Source organism: Phyllostomus hastatus, unplaced genomic scaffold, assembly GCF_019186645.2.
Source record: "Phyllostomus hastatus isolate PE091 unplaced genomic scaffold, TTU_PhHast_1.1 phas_contig_58, whole genome shotgun sequence".
NCBI lineage: Eukaryota > Metazoa > Chordata > Mammalia > Chiroptera > Phyllostomidae > Phyllostomus > Phyllostomus hastatus.
The window spans coordinates 19140001-19159886 of NW_025333916.1; the positions used below are offsets into that span (position 1 = coordinate 19140001).

The 19886-nt window shown below is 35.9% G+C and overlaps 1 protein-coding gene across 2 annotated transcripts in view; it reads left to right on the forward strand.

Annotated features, from left to right (window-relative positions):
- The window catches only part of TBCA (tubulin folding cofactor A), a 76785-nt gene that overhangs the window by 44285 nt on the left and 12614 nt on the right, over positions 1 to 19886 (forward strand). The window contains exons 1-2 of one of the 2 annotated variants that reach the window (XM_045848164.1): positions 13589 to 13629; positions 15642 to 15747. In XM_045848164.1, coding sequence (XP_045704120.1) covers positions 13604 to 13629; positions 15642 to 15747 — 132 coding nt within the window. In that variant the 5' untranslated portion in view covers positions 13589 to 13603. Of the gene's footprint in view, positions 1 to 13588; positions 13630 to 15641; positions 15748 to 19886 lie in introns of those variants that run through there. The other variant, XM_045848165.1, reaches the window with a different exon arrangement.

Genomic DNA, 19886 nt, shown 5'->3' on the forward strand with positions numbered 1-19886 from the left:
GTTGTTCATGGGAGGAGAGCTAAAAGTGGTATACCTCCAGTTATGAAAATGCAAAATCTTTGAACAGTATTTACTGACAAATTCAGAAAGTCAAGCTGTAAAATGACTGTTTTACTCTGAATAAACAATTATGGCATAAAAAGAGTGAATATTAGAGATAATGCAAACTTTTAAAAACTACAGACTACTGTCATAACTACTATGACATAGACAAGATTTGGAGGGCTTCAGAGTTATTGGGGATCACTAATCTAATCTTAGAATAATTAAGGAAATTTTGCTATATTGAATGTTCAAACCAGATTCACAAGCTATTAAAATTGTGTCAAATACAGTTCTGAAGTACCATTACCAAATATTATTTAAAAGTAATATATACGCAGTTAAAGACTTAGAAAATTGGCTTAAGTTTTAAAAAATTATATGTGGTAAAGTACAAAATAAACATACAATTAAAATGAGCTCTTTATCACACCAAATTACTCTATAACTTTTAATAGGATTACAGAGTGAAAGTTAGTTTTCACTTGCATTTTTTTGAATGGAAATTACTATTAATGATTATTGCTACTGATTATTAATATTCTGTTATTCTGTACATAGGGCCTAAACAGTACCTCAATGTCAGTAATATAAAAATACAAAGAAATCTCTGTACATGTTTCTTCTTAAACTGTTTTGACCTGATGAACAAATCTCAGTATAATAAGCTGAATAAACATGTTACATTTCAAAGTATCTTAACAGTCCCAAAGTCATAAGTTCTCTGGATCCTAGAGCTCTACAACTACGAACTCCCAGTTTCAGCTCTCAAATTTTCTCAGCAGTAACTCCAAAAATAACTTGAGTTAATGGATCACTAAGAATAATTATTATGTAAAATAGTACTAAATAGGGCTTATTTTATAATTTGATAAAATTCAGGTATCCTAACTTAAGCTTTTTTTATTTACAAGAAATGAAAATCATCAATCAGTTGAAGTTATTTGCATCAAATTATATTTTCTTTGCCCATTTTAGTTGTGGTAACCTATATTAGTTTGGAGTCTACCATCTATCTGAATGTTTTAGCCAAACTGAACTATTTCACAAGATAGAATAATGGTATTGGATATTCCTCTGCTAGTACTCTAGTTTGTAAAGGTTAGGGTGCAGACAACTTAGCTCTTTTTCTTTGAACTTGTCTCAAGTCAGGCCTACTTTATCCAGTACTTGTGTACTTGTGTGATTCTGATGTTCACAGTTCAGGTTGGGGAAAGGGGTTTTGTTTTAGAATAGGATAATTATGAGCTCACTTTTCAACCTGCTTCAGTTAATTGCTGGTGGGGTGTCTAAATAGAGATGTTGTAAAGACAGAAATATGAATCGAGAGAGAAGATAGAAAGTCAAATGTATGGAGATTTGTGATTTTAAGTAGTGGTTAAAACTGTCAGCTAAGAACCATGTGATTTCACTTATGTAGGATATAAAACTGAAACTCATAGGCACAGATGATAGTATGGTGGTTACCAGAGAAAAGGCGGTGGGGGTAGTAAAGGGTAAAGGGGGGCAAATATATGGTAACAGGAGATTTGACTTTGGGTGGTAGGCACACTGATCATGTACCTTAGAAAAGTACACTTCAAACCTGTATGATTATATTAACCAGTCACCTCAATAAATTTAGTGAAATTTTAAAAACTGTGAAAGTGTTTTGTATGGAGGTGAAGTAGCTGTGGGAGGTACTATTACTTTCTCATACAAACTCAAGTAAAAGCTATTCACAGTGGTGTCCTTAGCCCTTTAATAAGTACACACTTTTTAATTTCATTGACATTTCAAAACCTTTAAGGGGCAATTTAGAGGATTAGTGAAATAATTAGTTTTACATTTGTGTTGTATAAATTATTAATTCCTGAGATTAATCAGTTTACTAATCTCTGAAATTCACAATATTGCAAAAAACATAGTGGTGTTGATTTTGCATTTGGCATGCATCATTCTAGTTGTTTACAAAACAGATTTTGTCTTATTTATTAAAATTAGTTAATTTTACATAAGCATTGAATATAACTTGAACCATCTCCATTTTAGCAGATTAATTAATGGGTAGTGGGAGATATGGTAATAAATACCATCAAATTAAGCGTTTAATTTCTTTCATTTTGAATAGACAAATTGATAACATGTTGCTTCCAGTGGTGGGAACTGAGTGGATGGAGACTTGGTGTTGTGGGTAGTTGGTTGACTTTTCACTTTGTATTATTTTATACTCTTCAGATTTTGAACCATGGAATGCTTTTACTTTTGGAACAGGTAAAATAAATTTTCAATTTGAAAATGGCTTTATTTACTTTAAACATGAGATAGTACAATGTGTTAGAAAGTAATGACATTTGAAGTTAGAAGTCATGATGTCACCATTTTCAGGACTGCTGGCCTTAGGTGAGTCATTTCACCTCTTTGAATTGTAGTTTCCTATTTGAAAATGGGAATGATGATAGATAATTGCCCTGCTTATCTCTCAGGGTTATTGTGAATCCTTTCAGTAAACATATCTGAGAGGTACACATTCTCATAGGTGCTGATAGGGGTCACATTTCCAGTACTCAGGGCATTCAGGGTCAAGTAAGGAAATAGACAAAAATTTAACCTATTATGTCCATATCTATGATGAAGATAAATATGCTATAAAGATCCACAGAAAGCCTCCACACTGGCAGTTTAGGAAGTGATAAAGATAGGGGTTAGAGTGGTCCTTCTGGAAGACTAGGAAGTTTTAAAGAATGAATGGGGTGGGGAAAGTGGATGAAGAGGGAGAGATGGCATTCCACTCAGAGCAAACATCATTTCCAGCCCCATCTCATTTTATGTGTATTTGTGTGTAGCACACTTTTATTTGTTTTGTTAAGAAAATATTTTATAACATTCTTCCTCATTTTTGCTGGCTACCAAAATCTCAACTTGACTTTTTAGTGACTACAAAATAATTAATAGAGAATGACTAAAACTCACTGAATTTTAACCACATATGGTTTACTATATAGACCATAACTACTGAATCATCACATTCTGATATTAGTCTTTAGTTCTTCCTCACTAAGGAACTAGTGAGAATTTTTAATTGGGGTGGATAAGCAGTTTGCTTCCAATTTGTAGTCCTTGGATTTTCTCAAATAGTTTTTTTTTTTCCTACATCTTTATTGGTATTTTTGTCCTAACAATTTTTTTGTAAAGACATTATTTCTTCTGTTTCTGGAGTCACATTACTAAAACCCCTGGTGTTCAAAAACCTAAAATTCATTCTAAATACAGTCTTTTACTCTGATTTTTATAGAATGCTTTCTCTTGATATGTTTAGCAGAAAAACTTGTTGCCTACTTTACTTGTTAAGTCAAGTAGCTCCTTTTCCTAATCTTGAATACTTTGTCCCTCTTCATCGAGGAAGATAAATTTAAATTCACCTGACAAGAAGTTACTGATTTCCAAGTTGTATGTCGATACACTTTCCTGGTGCCATAGTGCTTCCTTTGTAATGCCAGTAAACATCTTACCTTCCATAATAGTTTATAGACATTATTTACTTAATGCCTACTTTCCTGTAAGTTACCATTTAGGGGTATTGATACTTACTATTTACTATTTAATATCTGATATCCTGTAAGTTATAGATGTACTTTATAAATTGAAAATATCACCCTGGCTGGTGTAGCTCAGTGGATTGAGCACAGGCTGCAAACCAGGCATCGCAGGTTCGATTCCCAGACAGGGCACATGCCTATGTTGCAGGCCATGGCTCCCAGCAACCACACATTGATGTGTGTGTGTGTCTCTCTCTCTCTCCCTTCCCTCTCTAAAAACAAAATAAATAAAACCTTTAAAAAAAAGAAAAGAAAATATGATATAGATGAAAGGTAGCATTATTTACTATGGCTCTTAGCTTCCAGTAAGTACCATGGTTATTGTACCATGAAAAACCAACATTTTTAAGTTTTACACTAATTTAAAGTTTGAAATAAAGACTCTTGCATAAAATTTACAGGGACTACTTCTTAATAGAGTGGAAATATAAAATTGAATAATGTATAGGAAATTTCCTCTGTTTTCATGTTTATTTGTTGATGTGCTTTCTCAGTTTCTAAGTGATTTATTTACTTTAGAGTGAATTAGCCAAAGTAAGAAAGCATTTCTGTATCTGCAAAACAGCCTTCTGCTATTAATGATCACCACTTCAGATACTTGTAGCTTCAAAGTAATAGAAAGTCAACTACACAGATGTTTATCATCTCATACGTAAGAAATCTGGAGATCGTATGTTGTCAGGGTTGGTTATTTTAGTAGTTTAATACCATTATCAAAAATTCAAGTTCTCTGACATCCCAGACTGACCTGTCCTTTTAGGCTGGATTTTTTCATGATCCCAAGGTGCCTGCCACAAGTGGCAGGTGTCACACACAGGTCACAGTGTCCAGGGGAGAAAAGGGAATTATAGCTCCTTATATCGAATTTAGGAAGAATGACAACCTTCTCAGAAGCCCCAGCAGATGGCCCTTTTGTAGCTTTGGCCAGAATTGGGTCACTTAACACGTGCCTAAACTATCACTTGGCAAAGGGAGTAAGACTGTTATTATTATTGGTTTCTTCCCTTGAAGGACATGGCTTCTTGGATGATGATAATCAACATTAGATTCTGTTGGCAAGTAAGAAGTGCTGCTGGTTAGGCAACCAACAGTGCCTCTCACATGTGAGTGCATTTTAACTTTTTTGTGTGTTCAAATGGTTGAGATTTACTTTGAAAAATAAAAAGTTTATCACAGTGGCTAAGTATGACTTTGGAATAAAACAGTTCTTTGGCATTTAACAGCTGTGAGAAATTGGACAAGCTCCATGAATTTCAGTGTGGTTAGTACTAAAATGGGACTCATAATGGTACCCATTTTATAAGGTTGTTTTGAGGATTGAATGACTATGCAGGTAGCGTGCTTTGATGTAGTGTTCGGCTCATAGTAAATGGTTAGTATGTGTTAACTGCTTTAATTTTAGCTTATCTTGAATGGATCAAGCTTTTTCCTAAATCTATTATATATCATATTTCATGGGATACCAGTATTGTAACTATCAGTGGTAACTGTTGATTGAACTTCACCACAAGGCTAGTTTGTAAAGAGCAGATTCAATGATGACCACTGGAAATGCTGAAATATCAAAAATTATTTATCCAACCTGACTTCTTTCATCAGTGTTGCTGTCTTCAACTTAATTTTCATTAGTATTATCATTTTTGACCAAAGTTTTATAAAATATGTGAAGTATGTTAGCTTGTATTTTATTCATTTTGAAATATTGATAAATCCTGGTTCAGTTTGCTTTGACTCTAAAGACTGTTTTAAAAACATTGTGGGGAAGTATAAGTAAGAGACTGTAAATTGGGAGTGATACTTAAATAGGATTGTAAGTATTCAATATTGAATGCAACAAAGTACACAAAAGTCTGTTTGTGTCTTCAATTTACTTCCTTCATCTCTCATACAATAAAAATCTCAGATATAATTGTTTATTTCTTCAGAGACAGGAGAATTTATCAGTTATGTCAGTAGAAGAGAACCGTGTCAGTCAGGAGAAAAGAAATCATACTAGGGGTTTCAAACAGAGGGATTTAAGACAAGAAATTGATTATACAGGTGGTGGTATAAGTTTTATGAAATACTGAGGTTTCATTGGTCGGCCAGTCATCTCAAGTTTTTTATTAGAAAAAAATTGGTAGACATTCTTAGCTTTAAACAAATTTAAAAACAAATGAATATTTCAAACAAGTGAGGAAAGATGTATTTTGCTCATAGGTCTATTCTAAAAGTTGAAAATGAATAGATTATAGTTACATCATTTAAAATATGGTATGTAGTATAGGATTACATTTCTTTCTTAATAAATCCTATGCTGTCCAGAGAAGATTATTCTTATAAGTCCAGATTAAATGAATTTTCCTTTTCATCAGTTGCTTCATAGAACAACCATAACTCTGTGTGTGAGGGGGTACTTTCCCTGGAGTTTCTAATTGTCTTTCATTTTTTTATTATTAAGAGAAAAAACACATGAATGACTTCTGTCTTCTTACTCACTGTAACTGTTCCTTGGAATCGATTGTATTCCTCTTCTTAAAGATGTTCCTGTAAGACTCCACACTAAGATTATTTAGACTGAGTTCCAGCCAGGATGGGGAGGCGTAGGTAGAAACCCTTCACTTCTTTGCACAACCGAAAGGAGGATAACAACCAATCTAAAATCAATAAACAACCAAAAGTGCTAGAAAATCAAACTGTGTGGAACTCTGACAACCAAGAAATTAAAGAAAAAATCATCCAGAACAACCAAACCAGTAAGGCAGCAGACGAGGCAGGCAGGGCTGCCTGAAGGTGAAACTTGAGACTTGGAGTTGACTATGGACTATGGCCAGTGGTTGTTGGGGTGGGAGAAACTCCCAGTTTCACAGGAGAGTCCATTGGAAAGTACGCTAGAGAGGAGGAGGCAAGCAGCACTGTTCCCTCTCTGGCCCCACCCCCCTATAACCTATCAGCTGCGCCAAGACAAAGAAATATGGACCAAATGAAAGAACAGAGCAAAACCTCAGAAAGACAACTAAACAAGGGGGAGATCGCCAACCTATCTGATGGAGAATTTAAAGCCCTGGTAATCAAAATGCTCAAAGACCTGATTGAGCTCGGTCGAAAAGTGAGAAAAAAAATGTAGGATACCCACAGAGAAATAAAGCAAAATATTCAGGGAACCAACAGTGACAGGAAGGAAACCAGGAGTCAAAGCAACAATTTGGAACAAAAGGAAAAAATAAACATCCAACCAGAACAGAATGAAGAAACAAGAATTCAAAAAAAATGAGGAGAGTCTTACAAACCTCTGAGACAACTTTAAATGTTCCAATACCCAAATTATAGGGCTACCAGAAGGAGGAGAACAACAGCAAGAAATTAAAAACTTATTTGAGCAAATAGTAAAGAAGAACTTGCCTAATTTGGCAAAGGAAATAGACTTTCAGGAAGCCCAGAGAGTCCCAAAGAAGTTGGACCCAAAGAGGAACACACCAAGGCACGTCATCATTAAGTTACCCAAGATTAAATATAAAGAGAGAATGCTAAAAGAATCAAGAGGAAAGGAGAACAGTAGGAGGAAAGGTTACCTACAAAGGAGTTCCCATCAGACTGTCAGCTGATTTCTCAAAAGAGACCTTACAAGCAAGAAGAGACTGGAAAGAAGTATTCCAAGTCATAAAAGGCAGGGACCTACATCCAAGATTACTTTATCCAGCAAAGCTTTCATTTAGAAGGGAAGGGCAGATAAAGTGCTTCTCAGATAAGGTCAAGTTGAAGGAGTTCATTATTACCAAGCCCTTACTATATGAAATGTTAAAGGGATTTATCTAAGAAAAAGAAGTTAATATGAACAGTAAGAGGACAGCAAACTCACAATTATTAACAACCACACCTAAAACAAAAACAAACTAAGCAAACAACTAGAACAGGAACAGAACCTCAGAAATGGAGATCACATAGAGGGTTATCAGTGGGGGAGTGGGGCGGGGAGAGGGGGGAAAAGGTACAGAGAATAAGTAGCATAGATGGTAGGTAGAAAATAGACAGGGGGAGGGTAAGAATAGTATAGGAAATGTGGAAGACAAAGAACTTACATGTACATCCCATGGATATGAACTAAAGGGAAATGTGGGTGGGAGGGGTGTACAGGGCAGAGGGGGGTGAAAGGGGGGAAATGGGACAACTGCAATAGAATAATCAATAAAATATATTTTAAAAAATTTAAAAAATACAGTATGAGTACAACCTAATCTTTAAGGAACTTTAAGGTTTATCAAGTAAATGAGTTTCGGTGTAATGTGATAAGTGCTAAGATAGTGAAGTAGGGGTTGGATAGAGTTAAGTAGAAGTCTTTCAAGTAAGGGTTCAGCAACGCTTTTGTAAAGAACCAGATAGTATGTAATTTAGGCTTTGTGGCCACACAGTTCTGTCACAACTACTCATCTCTGCTGTCATTGCATGAAAACAGCCATAGACGATACATAAATGAATATGTGGCAATATTCCAATAATACTTTATTTCTGCACACTGAAATTTGAATTCCATATGATTTTTACACATCATGAAATATAATTTTTAAAAACTAATCATTTAAAAATGTAGAATCATTCATAACTTTTAGACCACACAAAAACAGATGGCAGACCAAATTTTGCTTATTGAAGATAGTTTGTCAACCCTTGTTCTAAGTCTCTGAATTACAGTTTGTATGGAATGTGCCTCTTTCTGGTAATCTGTCCAATCCCAGTTGCTTTCATTTCCTAGGGAAGTTTGGTAACCTAATAGGTTTATGAATATGGAAACTCTCATTGCTAATCACAGTGGTTTCTGATTTTCCCTAATATTCTGAATAAGAATCACTGTTTTGTAAAGATAATAAAAAACAGGGATCAAGCATAAGGCCTGAGTTTTGGGGAAACGGGGAGTCATGGGAACTGGGGCAAATACCACATGACTCATTAAAACAGTCATTAGCCACTACGTAGCTCCATTCTGTAGTGAGAGTACAGCCCCAATGTTCCCTGATGAAAATATCCAAGAGAAGCCAGAGATCCAGACCTGTGTGGGTTCTCTGGCTTCCCAGTTATTTAAGGTGTTGGTAACAAATCTGTTCTATTTTTTAATTATTTCAACATTGTAAATCAAATAAGACCATTTTGAGGTTTCATTTCAGTAGTCTGGCAACTTGCCACTCTGTCCTAGCAAGTTTCTTTTACTGTTTAAAGGGAACTTAAAGAAATATCTGTAGTGATATGCATTACTAATTTTATTTTGAAATTTTAAATCCAAGAGGATATTTTTACCTTAGTACTGAAAATTATTGTTAAAGCAGTATTAATTATAAGTCAAGCAAAGCCCAAGTTTGGATGTATCTAGTTCTCACAGCTTTCCCCAGTATCTGACTTTGTGGTCATAAGCTTTTTTATTTTTTATTTTTGTTAACAGCTTTATTAAGATATAATTCACATGCCATACAACTTACCCATTTAAAGTCTGCAGTTCACCCTGGGTGGTGTGGCTCAGTGGATTGAGTGCTGGCCTGCAAACCGAAGGGTTGCTGGTTCAATTCCTAGTCAGAGTACATTCCTGGGTTGTGGGCCAGGTCCCCAGTAGGGGGTGCTTGAGAGGCAAACACACATTGATGTTTTTCTCCCTCTCTTTCCTCCCTCCCTTCTCCTCTCTAAAAATAAATAAAATCTTTAAAAAATAATAAAGTCTGCAATTATTTTGTTTGTTAGTATATTCACAGAGTTGTGCACCTGTCACCACTATCAGTCACCACTATCAGTTTTAGAACATTTTATCACCCCCAAAAGATAATCAACCTACTTTATATATTACCTTCCCATTTCCCTCATCTTTCCCAGTTGTAGGCAACCTCTAATTTACTTTATGTGGCATTTTATGTTTGGCTAATTTCACACAGCATAATGTTTTCAAAGTTAATGTATGTTGTAGAATGAATCAGTGCTTCATTTCTTTTATTGACAATTATTTCATTGTATAGATATACCATATTTTGTTTTCCCCTTCATCAGATGATTGACTTTTTAGTTTCCTCATTTTGTACAATGCTGCTGTGAACATTCTTGTACAACTTTTTATGTGGACATAGGTTTTGTTTCTCTTGGGTATATACTTAGTAATGTTATTACTGAGATATATGGTAGTTATATTTAACTTTTTGATTTGAGGAATGGCCAAGCCTCTAAAACAGGTGCACCAATTTCATTTCCACCAGTAGTGTTGGATGGTTTCAGTTTTTCCACATCCTTGTCAACACTTTTTATTATCTGACATTTTAATTATTAGGTGTGAAATGGTATCTCACTGTGGTTTGATTTGCATTTCCCTTGTGACTAATGATGTCGAGTAGTTTCTAATGTGTCTATTGGGCCTTTGTATATCTTCTTTGGAGAAATGTCTATGCATATCCTTTGCCCATTGTTTAATTGGGTCATTTGCTCTTTTATTGTTGAGTTATAAGTGTTCTTTATATATTCTGGATACAAGTTCCTTATCCTATACATGATTTGCAAATATTTTTCTCTGTTTTGTAATTATCTTTTCACTCTCCTTATAGTCATTTTATAAGCACAAAAGTTTTTAATTTGGTAAAGTCTAACTTACCTATGTTTTCTTCTATTTCTTGTGCTTTGGTGTCATATGTAAAAAGTCATCACCAAATCCAAGGACACTAATATTAATTGTGCTTCTGTGTTTTCTTCCAAGAGTTTTATAACTTCAGCTTTTTACCTCTTTGATCCATTTTGAATTAATTTTTTATATGGTGTATGTTTGGAAATCACAGGCCTTTAACCTCAAAAATCAAACCAAAGATAAAATGTCTGAAAATACTAATAAAAAAAATATATACCTAACAGGAGATACATGAAACAAGAATGCCAAATTATTAATAAGTGTTAAAGCTAGGTGATGAGTACATGGAATGTATTATGCTATTTTCTCTACATTTTTGCCTGAAAATAATCATAATAAAGTGGCTTTCTAAGTATCAATTTATTATGATTTATTTTATTTAGAATTTTATGAATAGTATATTTAAATGTGATATATGCAAATTTGTGTAAAGGGGTGTCCAACCTTTTGACATCTCTGCACTACACTGGAAGAAGAGTAAGACAACATTAAATACAGTATAGTGCCATGGAGTGGAGTGTAATGAATGGCCCTCTGCCATTCATTAAATACCTTGTGACACTTAATCACACACACAAAAAAATCTCATGATGTTTTAAGTAGATTTATGATTTTGTGTTGGGCCACATTCACAGCCAGCCTGGGCTGCCTGTGGCCCACAGGCCGCAGGTTGGGTGCCCATAGAACCTTCAAACTTGTATCGAGGGACAGCTGTTCTGAAAAATGCTGAAAGAGAAAAAAGTTTTGCTCCAAGTAAGCTTATAATTGAACAAAGTTAAACTAACTTCCTTACTCTAAAAAACTTCTCAGCCCTGGCTGCTGTGGCTCAGTGGGTTGAGCGCCAGCCTGTGAACCAAAAGGTCGCCAGTTCGATTCTTAGGGCACATGCCTGGGTTATGGGCCAGGTCCCTGGTTGGGCTTGTAAGAGCCAACCAATCAGAGTTTCTCTCACAGGTGGATGTTTCTGTCCCATTCATTCTCCCTCCATTCCCCTCTCTCTAAAAAAAACATAAAATAAGAAAAAGAAAAAGACTTCTTAGATCTTTAAGATTTGACCTGCAGTAAGATTTAAGCTTATTTGACCACTAGTGTTCCATGGAATAGTTTGGTAAACACTGGACTATATATTTTAAATCACATTCTGTCATATATTTACAGTTGAGTAGTTTTAAGGTATCATTTGATTATCATTACCCTGATCATTGTAATTTTTTAATATTTCTCCTTCTGATGTTTATCTTTTTCTATTGCTCTTATGTATTTTTTCTCTTACGTATTTATTTGCCTAACTACTAAAAGTTTTGAGATTTTGAAGTTGCTGTGTTTCCTTACTTTTTTAAATATATTTTATTGATTATGCTGTTACAGTTGTCCCATTTTCCCCCTTCACTCCCCTCCACTCTGCACACCCTCCCCCACCCACATTCCCCCCTTTAGTTCATGTCCATGTGTCATACTTATAAGTTCTTTAACTTCTACATTTCCCATACTATTCTTGCCCTCCCCCTGTCTATTTTCTACCTACCGTCTATATTACTTATTCTCTGTACCTTTTCCCCCTCTCCTCCCCTCCCACTGCCCCACTGATAACCCTCTGTGTTATCTGTACTTCTGTGGCTCTGTTCCTGTTCTAGTTGTTTGCTTAGCTTGTTTTTGTTTTTGTTTTTGTTTTAGGTGTGGTTGTTAATAATTGTGAGTTTGCTGTCATTTTCCTATGCATATTTTTTTATGTTTTTCTTAGATAAATCCCTTTAACATTTCCTATAATAAGGCCTTGGTGATGGTGAACTCCTTTAACTTGACCTTTTCTGAGAAGCACTTTATCTGCCCTTCCCTTCTAAATGAAAGCTTTGCTGGATAGAGTAATCTTGGGTGTAGGTCCTTGCCTTTCATGACTTGGAATACTTCTTTCCAGTCTCTTCTTGCCTACAAGGTCTCTTTTGAGAAATCAGCTGACAGTCTGATGGGAACTCCTTTGTAGGTTACTGTCTTCTTATCTCTTGGTGTTTCTAGAATTCTCTCCTTCATTTTTACCTTGGGTAATGCAATTATGATGTGCCTTGGTGTGTTCCTCCTTGAGTCCAACTTCTTTGGGACTCTGTGAGCTTCCTGGATTTCCTGGAAATCTATTTCCTTTGCCAGATTGGGCAACTTCTCCTTTATTATTTGTTCAAATAACTTTTCCATGTGTTGCTCTTCCTCTTCTCCTTCTGGTACCCCTATAATTCAGATGTTGGAATGTTTAAAGATGTCCTGGAGGTTCCTAAGCTCCTCATTTTTTGAATTCTTGTTTCTTCATTCTCTTCTGTTTGGTTGTTTCTTTCTTCCTTCTGGTCCACTCCATTGATTTGAGTCCCAGTTTCCTTCCCATCACTGTTGGTTCCCTGTATATTTTCCTTTATTTTATTTAGTGTAGCCTTCATTTTTTCATCTAATTTGTGACCAAATTCAACCAATTCTGTGAGCATCCTGATCACCAGTGCTTTGAACTATGCATCTGATAGGCTGACTATCTCTTCGTTGCTTAGTTGTATTTTTTCTGGAGCTTTGATCTGTTCTGTTTGGGCCATTTTTTTTTTTTGTCTTGACACGCCTTTTATAACACCTGTTATACGTATTGGGGACGGTGCCTGTTATATGTGAGGGGCGGAGACTTAGGTATTCACTGGGGTGGGGCAATGCACGTTGTGTTTGACACTATATGGGGGAGGAGTCCCAGAGGGAACAATGGCGCTTCTTCTGCTTTCTGCCAAATTTCAGTCCCTTCTGCCTCTTCCCCCAAGCATACTGGGCCCTTCTTGTGCTGATTTCCCTGTGGGTGGCTTGTGTATGTTCTGGGACCCTGTGGGTCTCTCCAACAAACTCTCCAATGAGGCTGGGAGTCTTTCCCAGCACCTCAACCCCTACAGATGTTTTCAATCGGTGTTTTCAGGCTCTATTTCCCTGCACAGGAGCCCCGGGTTGCGTGGTCTGTCTCGCTCCCTAGTTACGCCTGGTTTATCTTTGCGCGGATGTGGTACTACCTGGTCCGCCAGCTGCCTTGCGCGCCGCTCCCCACTCCGTAATTGTCACCTTGCTGGGTCTGCCCGCTGCCGGCACACATGCCCCCGGGGTCTGCCAGCCACAGCTTTTTTTGCAGTGACCGGTCTCCACCTGGCCGCTGGGCTCTACCCCTCCTACTGGTCTGGATGAATGTGTCTACTTTAACTCTTTGGTTGTCGGACTTCCATACAGTTCAATTTTCTGTCAGTACTGGTTGTTTTGTTTGTTTGTTTGTTTGTTTCTAGATTTTTGTATCCTTATTTTGGTTACGCACGGAGGCACAATGTGTCTACCTATGCTTCCATCTTGGCCAGATATGAAGTTGCTGTGTTTCTCTGTGAGGTATGGGTTTCCAAAACTAATGGAAAACATTTCTAGTTAATATGCCTTTAAAATATAATAAATTATGACTTTTTATTTATACTTGTTTTTTTAACTTAAAATGTTTGCAAAACGTGCAGAGGAGGGCAGTGTTTAGAGAATTATATATATTCAGGTATCTCTCTAATTGAATTTTGCATTCCTCCATAGAATTTTAAAAATATAGATGACAGAGTAACTAGCAAATTTTAAAATCATTCAAAATCGTGCCACTCAGATAATCATTAGCATCTAACTTTTCTGATAAAAGTAATACTTATACATGGGGGAAAAAAACCCTCAAACTTTATTGAAAAGCATAAAATGAAAGCCTCCCTATTAACCAACCACCTAACCTTCCCTATCCCAAATCAATCCTTAGTTTTAGGGCTTTTTCCTCAATACTAGTTTCCCAAGTGCTCATTGTTATTTGTTTGAATATCCTTTGTATATTCATGGCAACATAAAAATTATGCCTGTCTTGTGGTTTGGTTTTTTGCTTGAGGTATTTCATGATGAGTGTTGGAATGCCACGTAATATTCTACAGTAAATGCTGTTAACATTTTGTTGTAGTCTTTCTATCTATGTCAGTAACACAAGATTATGAGGCACAGGATGGTCCTTGCCTTGAACACCTCAAAATTCCAAACTAGAGTATTTTAATAGTTTAATATTTAGTGTGTAGTTTATGTGGTGATTTAAATCCAGATTTATGATCTGACTTAAAACTCTTCCAGGTAGTATGATAAAAGGGTTTTTTTTAGATTTGCAAACTTATATTAACGTATTAGAATATGAAAATTAAATCACGTTTTGATAAAATTTTCATTGCAGATGATCAGCCAAAAGTCATGCTCTAATATGATTTTTATTTTTCATCCTAGCAACACAGGTCTAGAGACGTAAGCAAGCCAGATAGAGAAAGCTGCTCTTAATGTGTATGGACTATGAGAGCTTTTTTCCTGCTATCTAGATAATGTCAATATGGGAATGTTAGTGTTTTCTTGAACTTTTCTTTTCTTTTATATTACAATTTATTTAATCAGAATTAGGAGGGATAGAACTATTATCATTAATTGAATTTTGGTTATCCAAGGAATAATCAGTAGCACTTTGTATTGTTTTATTCTTTATTGTTGGAAATCTTCCTGATCGATAGCAGTACCTTTTTCTGCATTAGTAAATAAATACTTGTTTGTTTCTACCACTTGCCCATGAAAGAACCATGTCTAAACTCTCCCAGCTCCTTGCACAGGAAGGTTGTGCATAAAATTACATGTACAGTAAATACTTGTCAAACTATGTTGTTGAAAATAATTTAATCTTTCTTTGTTTTGGATTTGACATGCAATATACTGATTTTTTTTTTTTGTTCCAGTAGGCGGAGCTTTTACATTAGATTGTTTCAAGTACATGTGTAAAAGTTTGGAAAACATATATTAAAAAAAACAAGGCAGGACAGTCCTGACTGGGTGGCTCAGTTGGTTGGAGCATCATCCTGCACACCAAAAAGTTTCAGGTTTCGTTCCCGGTCACAGCATTTTTCCAGATTGCAGGTTCAGTCTCCAGTGCATATGGGAGACAACTGATCTCTGTTTCTCTTTCTCTCGCTCTCTCACTCTCACTCTTTTTCTCTTTCAAATCAATAAATATACCCTTAGGTGAGGATTACAAAAAAATAGAAATGTTAGTACATAATAATTTTAAATGTTGTTTTTTACATTGTAATACAATTATAATGGGATATGTTTTTAATTAAAAATTTAAGAATTGCATGTTTTGATAGATTGCACTTGCTTTAGGCAGGTGTAGGACGTAAGGGCAAGATGATCATATATCAGTGACTAAAATATTTTTCTTCTACCCTACTCCCCATCTAGTACATATACTTTTTTATTTTAGGTGTGTTTTGTATTTATATAGTTTCTTTATTTCTTGCAGTCTATTTACTAGAGAGGGTTAATTCTCTAAAACATTTTTCATCTTTTTATAGATTGGCTAAAGAAAAAATGATGTATGAAAAAGAAGCAAAACAACAAGAAGAAAAGATTGAAAAAATGAAAGCCGAAGATGGTGAAAATTATGCCATTAAAAAGCAGGTAAAATTATATCTTAAATGAAAATAGCTAACATGTACAGAATACCATATTAACTAATGTATTAACAGCTCTCTGAGAAGGTTCGATTATTCCTTTACTGTTAAAAACCTCCACTTAAAAATGAGGAAACTGAAACACAGGTTAAATAACTTGCCCAAGGTCACACAACTACTAAGTAGCATTTTGAACACAGGCATTCTGGCTCTGGAATTTGTACTCTTAACCATTAAGCTATGCTGCCTCTCCACTTTTAGATATTAAATGTAAAAATGACTTAATTTTACTTTACACCCTAAACTGATGTGAAGACCACCAAAATAAAATATATTCTATACTTTTCAGTAGCTACTTCTGATTATCTTAATAACAAAGTTTAGTTTCCTTAGCATTGCATACAAGGCTTTTCTTGATTTTGATACCTGTTTATCTCTCCAACTTCATCTCTTGCTTGTCCCTACCTGGACTTCTTAGGTTCTGCCTTTCAGTTTCCTGAACATGCCCTTTCTCATTTGCTTTTGAGATATTTGCACAGGTCTGGGGTGCTCTTCCTACTCCTTCTATCTACCCTCTCCTTATTAATTCCTATTCATCCTTTAAACCTCCCCTACACTCTGTGTCAATGTTAAGTTAGGCGCCTCTCCTCTGTGCTCCCATAATACCTTATTTACCCCCATCATAGCATTTACTGAATATTCATTCTCGTCTGACACTTGTTTCATAATTCCTTGAGAGAAAAGAGGCTATCAGTGGTATTTCCTCATATTCCCACCACAAAATCTATCTTCTTCCCGACATCTGTACCCATACCACCTTCCTTCATGTTAGGGTGGATTATGTGCCCTAGCCTTGTTACAACCACTAGTGCACTGTTATCACTTCCTTTCCCTCATCTTATATAACCGAAATAGCATCTGACAGAAGTGACCACTCTATTTTTGAAACACTCTTTTATGTGGGCATCTTTGATAGAATAGCATCCTAGTTTTCCTTCTATAACATGCTATTATTCCTCAGTTCTCTTTACTGAAACTCTCCCTCCTCCTCTACACCTACCTACCTACACCCCCCACATGCACACATACACACGTTTTTTTAAATCTTTAAAAGTTCTAAAACCCCTGCCATGGCTAGTGTGGCTCAGTGGATTGAGTGCCAGCCTGTGAACCAGAGAGCCACTGGTTCCATTCACAGTCAGGGCACATGCCTGGGTTGTGGGCTGGGTCCCCAGTTGGGGGCACATGGGAGGCAACCACACGTCAGTGTTTCTCTCCTTCTCTCTCTCCCTCCCTTTCCCTCTAAAAATCAATAAATAAAATCTTTTTGAAAAAAGTTCTGAAATCCCTTTCTGGGTAATCTCTTACTCTCCTTTAACTTTAAGTACCATTTTAATGCCCCTTCATTCATTCATTCAACATATTTATTGACAAATACAGTTTCAGGTACTCTTTTAGTCATAGAATTAAAACCACTAACAAAACAAAACTACTCAGATTCATGCTTATTTTGCATTCATTTCAGTGCCAGTATCTTCCACATTTATATCTCTGTGATTACTTCAGATATATACTTAGGTAGTCACCTGCTTCACATATCCTCATGGGTGTCCAAAGTAAAAATTCTGGTCTTCCCTCAACTCAACCCACTCCCCACAAATAAAAAGCTATTCCTTCTCTTATTTTCCTCCTCTCAGTATATGATTACTTCCACCCATCCAGATACCTGAGCCAAAAATTTAGTGGGTCCCTTCTTGATACTTCTCTCTCTTTCTAATAACCACATATAATAACACCAAGTCCTATTTCTTATTCCCTCTATTTCTTTCTCTACTGCCACTATTCTAGTCCAGTCCACTATCATCTCTTGCCTGTGTACTATTGCAAAAGCCTAGTTGGCATATCTTTTGTCTCTTGACACCTTCTATTCCTTTCCTACCACAACACCTAGGTTGATCTCTTCAAAATATACATTGGATCCCTTCTCCTTTAAAGTCCAATGCCCAGTGCATTTACAATAAAATCTAGATGACTCTAGGGAAAAGGAGAGTATGAACAAGCTTATATAGATTAATCTCAAGACTTATTTTTTAAAATTAGCTTTATGACTTCTCAGTGGTTTTCACCATGTAAATTATGTTACAAATGGTAATAGTGTACACTTAATCCAGACTTAATTTTGCAAAATTTATCACTTAAAGTGGATTTTTCTGTAGGTAGTAGCTTCATTTGATGCAAAAGGAATACATTGGCACCTGAAACATTTTCCCCTAGCTACCTAGGAAGAGAATCTTCATATTTTCTTGAGCTTCTAGGAGAGCCTGTCTTTCTTTGTGTGTGGTATAACATGACATGTGTCAGATATTAATAAATTGGGGAAGATTTGACAATATGTATAGATATATGTCCCTGAATATGTTGACTTTATAAACTAACTGTTCTTCAGATCTTACAAATCTTCCTAAGATTTACATATGGATTGTAACTTTTTGATTCTTAAAATTATGATTAAATGCTTTTAAAATATATACTTGTACACATGTTCACAACACTTTTGTACCTCCCTCACTTGAATGCCTCTATTGTTTTCTCACATCTAATGAGAAACATAACAATAGTGTATGTAACTTTATTTCATCCAGGTCTTTCTTGGACTCCATCACGCTGATTTTTCCAGTTGTGTAGTTAGTGACTTCATTTAGTTCTTTCTTAGCTCTGTTCTTTTCATCACCAATAATCTATTTTTAATTAGTCATATAGTTAGAATAGGACTTTTACATGGAGTAGGGAATAAATGTGTTCCCTTTCTGAATAAAATGTTACAAATAATATCACAGATTATTTCATTTATTTTAACATTTATCTTTATATACATATTTCATATATATATATTTTTAAGATTTTATTATTTATTTTTAGAGACAGAGAAGGGAAGGAGAAAGAGAGGGAGAGAAACATCAATGTGTGGTTGCCTCTCACACACCCCCTACTTGGGGACCTGGCCCACAACCCAGGCATGTGCCCTGACTAGGAATCGAACCAGCAACCCTTTGGTTTGCAGCCCGTGCTCAACCCACTGAGCTACACCAGCCAGGACTTCATTTATATTTATACACTGATCATCTTTCAAAAGAATGACTACTTGATAGTAAGGATTAACTCTATTGAATTCCATTATTGTTATTTTAAGATATTGTATACTTACTCATTATATTGATTACATACTCAGATATAAAAGGGAAATTTTTTTTGTTTAAAAGTTCTTTTTACACTCAGTCAAGTTAAAATTCTTTTGCCAAGGTGGTCATGTTTTATAACATAATTTCTTAGATTCTTAATTAACCTAATAGTCATATTCAAAAATACCATATCATATCTATTTACAGAAAAATACATTTTTCTGTTTGCTATTGTCAATCTGCAGTGTACACAGTAATAATTGCAATTTTGTTTTAGAATCTCATGAAACCTATCTTTAGCCCAACCCACATGCTTTTTTCATTTTTCTTTCCCTAGCTTTAGATATACTGTGGCTGGCCATTCATGTTTTTTATTATATGAAGTGGGAGTTGCATTGCCAGAAGCCCTATTCTTGGTTGCCTAGGACTTCACAGCTGTAGTGATCTTGTTACAGAACACAACAAGGGGGGCCTGAGACAATATACTATTATTGAAAGAAGGCCCCAGGTCCGTTATGTCCGCCGCCCTAGGAAAGACGTCTCTCAATGCCAGAGATTCGTGAAAAGGAAAGGAAATGTTTATTTAATGCTATACAGACTTCAAGTAGTGACCTAATGTCTTCATCAAAAATCCTAAAGTCCCTTAAAACACCCACAAACAGACACAGTCCTTCCTTCCTTCCCCCCTTTGCCCAGTCCTGAGTACCGTATCTCAGGAAAGGAAATAGAAGTCCATGGCTCAGGCAGTCCTCTGGTTCTTCCCAGTTAATACTCCATCTCGACTGGGAGACCTCCCTGGGTTCCCCGCACCCTCAGCGGAGTCGCTGGGATCTCTGCTAAAACCAGGTGGTGGTTCCCCTTCTAAAGCTGTGGGGGTCCCCGCTCTGTCCAGGCCTCGTGGTTCTCTCTCTCAGGGCTGCGCATGGTTCTCCTTCCTAAAGCAGCATGGTTCTCCCTCAATGGCTGA